This window comes from Priapulus caudatus, unplaced genomic scaffold, assembly GCF_000485595.1.
Source record: "Priapulus caudatus unplaced genomic scaffold, Priapulus_caudatus-5.0.1 Scaffold1316, whole genome shotgun sequence".
NCBI classification, from domain to species: domain Eukaryota; kingdom Metazoa; phylum Priapulida; class Priapulimorpha; order Priapulimorphida; family Priapulidae; genus Priapulus; species Priapulus caudatus.
Genome location: NW_014578377.1, coordinates 33,128 through 43,300, shown reverse-complemented (window position 1 = coordinate 43,300; position 10,173 = coordinate 33,128). Strand labels below are relative to the sequence as shown.

At 41.3% G+C, this 10,173-nt stretch overlaps 1 protein-coding gene across 1 annotated transcript; it reads left to right on the top strand.

Annotated features, from left to right (window-relative positions):
• Window positions 1-2,995: 2,995 nt before the first annotated feature.
• LOC106816221 (charged multivesicular body protein 2a-like) lies at window positions 2,996-9,272 on the top strand (the record flags this gene model as incomplete). The annotated part of the gene is given in 6 exon segments (XM_014820802.1): window positions 2,996-3,030; window positions 4,710-4,896; window positions 5,162-5,341; window positions 6,091-6,221; window positions 6,550-6,611; window positions 7,080-9,272. Coding segments are annotated over 5 exon segments (672 nt in total). The 3' UTR covers window positions 7,211-9,272.
• Between the last annotated feature and the right edge of the window lie 901 nt (window positions 9,273-10,173).

The following is a 10,173-nucleotide window of genomic DNA, read 5'->3' as shown; positions in this document are numbered from 1 at the left end:
ACGTATACTACAACATTGATAACATATATGTTCAAGGGCGCGGCGCCAGGCGTATTTTCTGGAGCGCGGGCAAACCCGGCGCCGTGCTAAAGGACCGCACTGCGAACGGGGCGGGTCTGGGCCGGCTCTTCCCCCAGGAATTTTTGAAATTAGACCCCCTCAGATGCGTTTTCTGCGCGAGACAGGCGGGGGGTCGCGACCCCCTGACACCCCCACTGTACACGCCCCTGGAACTGTAGACTGATTACCGTGTGCGCTTGCACTGACGCGGTGGAGTCCAGGGGTAGCATTCATGATCATCAATTAAGCCCCTGCGCGTACGCCAAAATATTTTGCGTAAATCTAATGTGCGCAATCGACCGTTGCTTAGTTGCGATTCATCCAACACAGCTATTTAGAAATTCTTCGTATGATTCGCTACCGCAAGCGAGGCCGTTTTAGGTGCGATTCATCAAGCTAAAATTTACGTAAACCTTTGCCTACTTTACGACGAGCTGACGAGGTGCCGTAAAACCACTCGAAAATTTCCGCAGGTGTTTCCAGCATACCGCCAGAATACATTATTTTATTTTAGAAAACATGTATAAAGTTACTCGACTCAAACTAAAAATAAAGTAAATAATCATACCATATACACAGACAGGCGCCGCCTTTGACGCTTTTTTTGTCATAGCTTGCACTTGTTTTCGGTTATAAGCGGAAGTTCGTTAGATTAGCCGGCTCGTGCCACACTCGCACTGACTCACACGCAGCGCACATTGTACGTGCACCACAAGCACGCCACGTGTACTGACACATGCACGCACGCAACACGCCCGTGTACGTAGCAAGCACGCACGTGTACGGCGCAGCACGTGTAACGTCACGCACACGTAGCGACGTTCACACACGCAGCACGCGCACGCACGCGTACGTGTCGCTAGCTTTACATCGCAGTGCTTGAACACAATCATACAAACCGAAAATGAGGACAAACCTATTCACATTCCCCAGCACTCCTGTAGACAGCTAGTAGCACATATGTTTATACACTACAAAAGAGGCGTCAGTTTTGGTTGATTATGGTAGCGTGTCGCAGAGCGTTATTGGTTTATGCTAGGCATGCCCCTCAAACAGCTCCAGCAGCTACCGAATGGCGTAGTGCGACTTTACACCTGGAATTCACAATACATTTGCGTACGCGCAGGCACGCCTGCGTGAATGAAATCGCCACCTTACGAGCTTGGCGTACTACTTCGTAGAAAATGTGTACGCAATACACTTTTCGCGGCAACGTTGCATGCAATCCGGCCCAGGCCCGCCTTAGTGCCCCTGTGGGGTCCAGGCCGCAGAGCCCCTGGCAGGGGTCCGGGGAAGTTCTCAGAGTTTAGCTAATCAAAGCCTCCAAATTTGCTGACAAAAAATTGTGCAGTCGGAACCAAGGAGCCAACATATACCAAGGAGATTCAAACCCCTGGGGGGCGGGAAGACTCACCCCACATATATGCCGTAGGATATCTGCGTATGTGCCCACTGTTCCGCGTATACATGGGGGGGGGCGGCTCTGCGAACTAAACTCAGACCTGAAAATGGTGCGTCTCTGAACTAATGTTTGTTGGAATATTGGTATGACTCTGAACCCGCACGCTATTTCGAAAATGGCGGTCTCCGGCAACTAGCTAGGATTTCGGCATACACACACTAACTAAAACTAGACAAGAGGGCATCTCACGGAGAGGAGCCTACCTCCGCCAGCCGACATAACGAACTCACAAACACACGAATAACCCACGATATACGCCAGCCGTACATGTATGCTCGCTCGCCGCCCTCGAGTCAGCAGCAGCCGGCTGGTGGCTGCTGCTCAGCCTCGCTGACGCGCTAATATCAATCGCGTCAAACCACAAACACACACACACACACACACACACACACACACGACACACACGCACACACGCACGCACGCACGCACGCACGCACGCAGGCGCGCGCGACTCCCCCGGCGCGCCGCTAAGTAGTACACGAACGCACAGGACCCGCATCACGATAACTCCCTCCACTCGTGGGCGGAGGTAAAAATAAGATAGCATGTAGAGAATATTAGAGCGTCAGTCTGAACGTCGTAATTATAATTTATAAGTTGTAACACCGCAAGTTGTTAAGTGTGCCTACCTTTCCGCCGGGAAACAGCATCATCGACAAATGATGGTCCCAACTTGGACTCCCAAGGAAATAACACCTTGACATCGATTATCAAATTAATCACAGCGTTTTATATGGAATGAATTCGACACTTAATTTTTCGCATTTTTCGTATGAAAAGTGCGTCCAGCTTGTAGGCCTACATCATCATTTTTGGGCGATCCCCTATTATTTGCAGGAATCTTCTTCTTCTTTACCTTTTCTTGCAAATGATGGGGGCGGGGGGGTGACCCCCCACCCCACCCATCATTTGCAAACATTTGCAAGATGTTTCTTTTTCTTTTTCTTCTTCTTCTTTCCTTTTCTTTTCCTTTCTTTTTCTTTTCTTTTTCTTTTTTTCTTTCTTTTCTTTTTCTTCTTCTTCCTTTTTCTTGCAAATGATAGGGCGGGGCGACCGCCCCCCCCCCCCTGCCCCCCCCCCTGTGGCGCCGCCCCTGTATCGTTGATATTAAGTGTTCTGCTCTACGATGTACACATACAGCTGATCTCTATAATATAATCTATTATATTAGATATAGATTATATTAATAGATAATGATAAAGATATAGATAATAGATAATAGTATTATATTATAGAAGATCAGTGTTACACTATCATGTGACTATGACTATGTCAACCAAATGTCAACAAACAAGCAAACAAGCGAACAGCGACCGGAGCAGAACCGGAGTTAGACTGGTACCCGGTCCCACCTATCGGCTTAGGTAATCGAGTAATCGAGGTGGGAGCGAGTACCAGTCTAAACCGGAGTTTCTTGCAGCACCACCAAGCGGCTGAAATATCGCTCGGGTCCTCATTCTCGTAGTTTTATCGTTACCTATAACCTGTCTTGAAGTTTTCCTAGTGCAGTAAGTTAAAATATGATCACTCACTCTCTTGGCTATGATGCCCGATTGACTAATTTTGAGTGCATTTATACTAATATTTTCCAATAGTTAGAAGAAGTTGCTTTGTTTTGGTGGTCGATACTGCGATAGCATACCCCGGTCAATATTGGTTTTGTTCTTGGTAGTAATAGACTATAGTAGTAGTAGTAGTAGTAATATATCAACCCATATACTACTATTACTAGCTTCTAGCCCCACTTTATCCATATCAGTTCTTATGTTATATGCTAAATCATTCCTGATGAAAATACACACCCCACCACCTGATCTATCTCTATCCCTCCCGCCTTTCTACACTATAATTTTCAATTTTAATTTCAGAGTCATCAGCTGAATCATCTAGCCAGGACTCAGATACCGCAATCACTGCAACCCTAGCTTGCATAGCAATATATCTAATTTCTTCTATTTTAGGAAGGATACTGCGAGCATTTAAATGAATGAAATGTAGACTTTTCTTTTGGGAAAAACTGAATTTTGATGAGTCTCGGTGGCATGGGTCTACTCCGGTTATTATTAATCCTGTGTCTCGTTGAAACTTATCTGCCGGGTCTTGAAGTGTAGTCAGCTTGGAGATCCTAGGGATTGGTTCCTCAGACGCTAGCACGATTGATGTATCCTGTGCTTCATCTGATGCCTTGAGGCCCCAACCTTCTAGTTTTCCTGATGAACTTTACGAAGTTTCCAGCCAGTCGATCTCCTCCCTTCCTGTTTAAGTGTAGACCGTCATGGGTGTAGAGAATGGCCGTTTGAAATTCGTAAATAATGTTCGTTCACAAGAAATACCGCAAGTAGACCATTTCAACGATAGTTAGAGGTTAAATTTTAGTAGCGGATATAACTTAAGACATATTCACTTCGGATAAGAGGCATTAATTACCTACCACAGACGTTTTATAGCCATGAGTAACCATAAATAAGTTGGTCCCGAATATTCGTAATATAATGTTCTATAGCCCTGCGGCAACTGTATGCAGGGTATAGTACTAGAGCTAGGCTGAGCATACCGGTCTGAGTAGTGATTAAACACCCATATCGTAACTTTCGTAAATGTCGGGGTAGACCATTTAAATTTGACAGAGGTCTTCTTCAAGGTGTTGTCTAATAATTTCTAGCAAGAAATATGCCCTTTGCTGTCAAAAAGGCGGGACAAAACGTTCTTAACCGTGGGTACTCGCCTGATTTTGACTGTTTCTCACCATTTCAACGCTCGCGTATTTCACGTGATATCACTTATATTCCGTGTGCTGCGGCCCTCACATTTCTCGTCGTATTTGCGCGCGTCATTTACGCACATATTACTTGGTATCCGCAGTCAATTACCTCAACAAACGTTGATATTGGGTTTTTAACCGAAAAGCATGATTACACCGCTTCATATTTCACCATTTCACGTTCACTGTTGCGTGCTGCCATCTACCGTTCATCTACTTCATCTTTATATGCATTGCGTTGCGTCACGTGCTAACAGGTGATGAGAGCGTGCGTGCATGTGTCTACCTGCCCCCTGCCACCCCCATTGAAGAATAATTTGTTCCACACACTTCTTGTAATTTCATGTGATAGAATAAATCATAAATTGTATATGGTACCACTGTATTAGAGTAATTTACTAATTTAAAGATTTTCTAATGTTACAGAAATTGTGTATTTTTGATCATGGAGTGGTTGTTTGGTCGAAAGAAAACACCGGAGGAACTGCTTCGCCAAAACCAGAGGGCGCTTAATAAAGCAATGCGTGAACTTGATCGAGAACGGCAGAAAATGGAACAAAGTGAAAAAAAGATTATTGCAGACATAAAAAAGATGGCAAAGCAGAACCAGATGGTATATATATATCATATGTAGAACGCTCAACACATTACCGATCCTACATGTGCAAATGCGTGCACACTCAGAAATGTAACAGATACCAATGAAATAATACATTTATTATTCTTTCGGTTAAATTGGTATTATATCTGGTGATTGAAGATGCTGTAAACTCTGGGGTGTTGTAATATGCACACTGTGTAAAACTTGGTCATGCAACAGATTTAATCTTATCTGTGCTCAGGAACTGTTCAGAAAATGCTGTATGTGTATGTTTCAGGACGCAGTAAAAATTATGGCAAAAGACTTGGTAAGAACACGGAGATATGTCAAGAAATTCATGTTAATGAAGGCTAACATACAAGCAGTGTCACTAAAGATCCAGACACTAAAATCACAAAATGCTATGGCGCAGGCGATGAAAGGTGTTACCAAAGCTATGACAAGTATGAATAAACAGGTGTGTGTATTATGACTTTAAATTTGTTTACCTAAACTGTTATAGTTACAAGAGTATTCAACAACAATGTGTGGTCTTAGATTCTCCTTTGTGTATACTCAGTGGCATTGTAATCATTAGAGTAAACTTGTTTGACATCCATTCCATATGCTGGTAATCCTCAATATTGTTACAGGTAAATCTCAACTGACGCAATATTTGAATTTTTTAAATATATAGCTGTGTAAATGAAAATGCGTAACTCAACTAACATAAATAGTGGAGGTGAGGGAATTAGGTTCTCAATGAAACTATACCCAACGATGAAAACTACAGCATCCACATAGCAGAAAATTTGAAAACACGTCGAATATTGGCACTAAATATTATAGCACTATGCAACTAAGCTGTGTCCATGCACTAGGCACAGAAAGACAGGAAACTAAATACCTACCCAATGCTTACATTGGCTTCTCGTACATCGCTGGCAACTTAACGCCACTTTGCTTCCAGCCAAATTATGTTTGTTGGTGGTCGCTTCTTGGTAATCGCGTAGTGCGAAATATAAGCTCTTACTATTTAAAACAGGTATCAGCTGACCGCTCACAAATCCACTGCAATTCATTATCCTAATAATGAGTAAATCAGATTCGTGTGGATTGAGAATTACCCATACTACTCGCAGTCTTGTGCAAAGTTACTGCTCTTATCTCTAAGCAAGTATTTCTAGCTGAAATGCTTATATGTGTTGTCTTATGAAACTATTACAGATGAAACTACCGCAGATCCAGAAAATAATGATGGAGTTTGAGAAGCAATCTGAAATCATGGATATGAAAGAGGAGATGATGAATGATGTTATTGATGATGCAATGGGTGACGAAGAGGATGAAGAGGAGAGGTGAGAACTTCATGCTGATTGACAAATTTATATTGTGAAAGGGGGTGATGCCATAGATAGTAACCTTTTATTGTTTGCTTGGTATAGTAATGTTGTGTCATTCTCTTATTGTTCTGTAAGTCAGCATTCTGACTTATAAAGTAGTGTTTTAACTCATTGGAATAGGTGTATGGCAGAATAATCTCCTTGTTTTTGATTTCCATTATGCATGTTTTTAATTTCCCCTTATTTACAGGGTTTGTTCATGGTAGAATAGCATTGTTATTTTTGATTTGGGAAATATATATATTTAGTTGTACCTTATTCACTGGGTTTTACTTGTTTGCAGTGATGCAATAGTATCGCAAGTTCTAGATGAGCTTGGACTTCAGATTACAGATGAACTCTCAGGTATGATTGTTTAAATGTTTGTCTTGTATATTTTGTTGTTCACCTGGTTGTACATAAATGCTATAATTGATCTCTTTGGTTGCAACAGGGTTTTAGTAACTAAAAATAGTTGAGGTGCTTGTCTGTAGTATATAGGCAATAGCCTACAGATATCTATAAATTTATTTTCTTTATTCGAAAAATTGTAAGTATAACCTACCGAAAGCTAACTTGATTTATCGTGACTTTGATTACTTGCATTTATTTTACTGGTGTGCATGGTTTTAAGGCCTTAATGTTGATAAATGTGGTCATATGGTTATGTGATGGAAGGCCAGAGTGGTTATAGTTTCAGCGCGGGTGTACACATATATAGAAAACTTGGATACTCTGCACCAATCAATTCCAAAAATGGCACATTTCTACAGTGTACAAGTCTTTCTTAAAGAACCTCAACTGCCATAACCAATTTTCTTGCCTCTGTGACAGGTTTGCCTCAGGCAAGTGGATCACTAGCAGCATCAACAGCAGCGCCGCCAGCAAAGCAGGCAGCTGCAGCAGGAGTAAGCGACGCAGATGCTGATCTCCAGGCCCGCTTGGACGACTTGCGTCGCGAGTAGTGCTATCCTCGTATAGTTTTTACAAGCCAAAATTTCTGTGTTGTGAGAGCTGCTGTGTCACGCCATAAAACAGCCCATCTATACATGGTGTTCACGATTACTCTTCTGTTGAACCTCAAAGGCTATCCTGCAACATTCAAAGTAATAAGGTAATAATTCTATATTCTAAGAGCCCCCCAGTATGCATTTAAACTTGCATCTTTTCTCACAAATGATTGTTACTAGACTGATTTTACTGACATTGCAATATAGGTACTGATCTCATGTACTACCAGTTATGATTCACAGGTAGAAAGGATGCTTTCTTAGAACAGAAATGATTGCTTTTGTGTTGTATTTAAAGTTTACTGCATTAACCGGTATAGATTTCGTGATCACAATGGATATAGAAATCTACAATGTGTATATTTTATGATAAAGGAAGGAATTGTAAAGAAAAAATATTCTTTGCTGTTGTAACTTGCAGTAAAAAAATACTTCTACCAATTCGTTTTCAATTTTGAACATTTCTAAAACAGCCAAGAGAGCAGTGAATTTATTGGGAAGGTTTTACAGAGTTTCCTGGCTGATATGATACTTCTTTTCGAACAAGGCTCCAAAAGTTGCCCTCAGTGCTAACACTGGAAGTTGATGAAATACCTTACTTATTACTTTTTACCGCTAGCATACCCCACTTATTATAGGTGTAGCGACTTCGTTGTGAGGCGAGGAAGGGAACAAATACTGTCATTGATAGATGATACACAGAGTTGTGTGTTACTGAGAGTCATCTTTATTCGCCTCCTGTTCGCGCCCAATTCCCAGAATGCTCTGCCGGATAACATAACAATTCATTATCGTATAGGACCCCTAGCTGTAATTTGTTTCTAGTAGTAGTACTGTACATTCTTTAAGACCCATTGTCATGGATTTAAAAACATACTTATTTATAAACTATCACTAGAACAAGCTATTAAAGTTTGTCTAATCTGAATTAACGTGCATATTACTCTCTCCCAAGAAAGTAATATGCGTGCCCTTTCTCTCATTTGTGTTTTTTTGCAAAAATTTACTGTTATATGTTCCAAAAGTTAATGGTCACTGCATGGTGTGTATTGTTGCGCCTCAAATATGCAGTCATTATCTACGTTTGTATGAAAAAATGTAAAAATCACAAGCGTGTTCATTTGTATTTAGTGTGCTATATAAATTTTTAAACAGAAGCCATTGTACGGAGTATGGGAGGTAAATTTTTACTATACAAGTACATTGCTGATGATAGAAAATTTTTAGAATGTTGTATAGATAACCATTCAGATATGAAACATAGGCTGTCAAACCAGCGTGATCTTCTAATATTGACATGTACAATCACACTTACTAGCTTATTCATGTGTTGGATTGTAGGAACCTAAAATAACATTTGACAGTACAGTACCACAAGCGTTGAACCATGTTGCTCATTTGCATGTTTGTATTGTAACGATGTTTGAGCTATATGTGTAATTTATCACAACTGACAATTTTGTCATCTTTTTGAATTTTTGTAAATATGAGTAATTATGACTTACTAATTTAAAATTGCATATATGGAAGGCAGCGCTTTTTATATGCATTGTTCATGGCTTGGCTGGCTTTGTTGCCAAATGACCAGTGGTGAATAAAAACCATTTTGCTTTCTTTCACTCCTGCAGTGAAGGTAATGTTGCCATCTTAACGTTAATGGCAATATTTATGTGATCGAGCCCGTTTTTCCCTGTCCACTGTTGTGCATTTCATGAAGTTTAGTTGTTTATGGTGACGTTTTAAAACTCATTAAACGTTATGTGAATACCGTGTAACGTTTTATTGTAAACATTAATTGTATGCATTTGACTTGACCTGACAGAAATATAGGTTGCTATTTTCACATATTCTGTACAGTTGCGAATATTTGCTTATAATGTGTTTTCTGCGATAAACTCTTATATGTCTCTGATCATCCCGGTGGTGTGGTGCCTCATGTACATCAGTAGAAATATTTAATAATGTCACCTGAAGGTTTTAACACGAGTGAATTAAAGACAATGGTATGATGCGATAACGAACTTGTTCCTGCCGAGTGTTATCATCCCAAAGAGAATACTGTGAAAACCTGGGTATACAAACACATGTTATTACTGATTAGTGGTATCAAGAGCACATAGGCCCACGGCGTATGTCATCTTCGTCTGAGAACAATTTATACATTCTGTTATACATATTTACATATATACATACTTTATACATATAGGCGCAGGCCCGTAGCCAGGGGTGGTTCGGGGGGTTCGAACGAACCCCCCCCCCCAAGCCCCCAAGCAAAAAAATATATTTGTTGAAAATTTGCAAGAATTTCACCTCAGGTCGCTCCATTTTAGTGTAATAATTGCAAAATCTCCATCGTGCGGGAGGGTGAACAGTGAACACCCCCCTTCCCACACCCTCCCCCTGCTCGGTCGCTTGGCTCCCGCGCCTGGTCGCTTTGCGCCCGAGCAGGGGCGTGTACAGGGGGGCCCATGGAGTCTGGACCCCCCCTTGCTCGCGCAGAAAACGCATTTGAGGGGTCTAATTTTAAAAATGTCATGGGGGAGGGCCCCCAAAACCCCCCCTTCGCGTGCTCGCAACTTTGGGTTACGGTTAGACCCCCCCCTGGTACAAATCCTGTACACGCCCCTGCCGAGCAAATTTCCAACATTGAAAAACGAACCCCCCCCCCCCAATATAAAGCTGCCTACGGGCCTGTACTTGTAGGCAGGAGTGAATGAAAACGCAACGTATAATAATGTCAGCTCTGGTGATGTCGCGGCCGATTTCTCCTACCTCCAAATTAACAATAAAACTTGAGTTAACGTTATGCGTCTAAATTAATACTACAGTAGATTTTTTATTTGTATATATCACATAATTGCATAGTAATTAAATAAAATACAAAACCAGTTTCTCTGTTAGATATATGGTTACTAGAT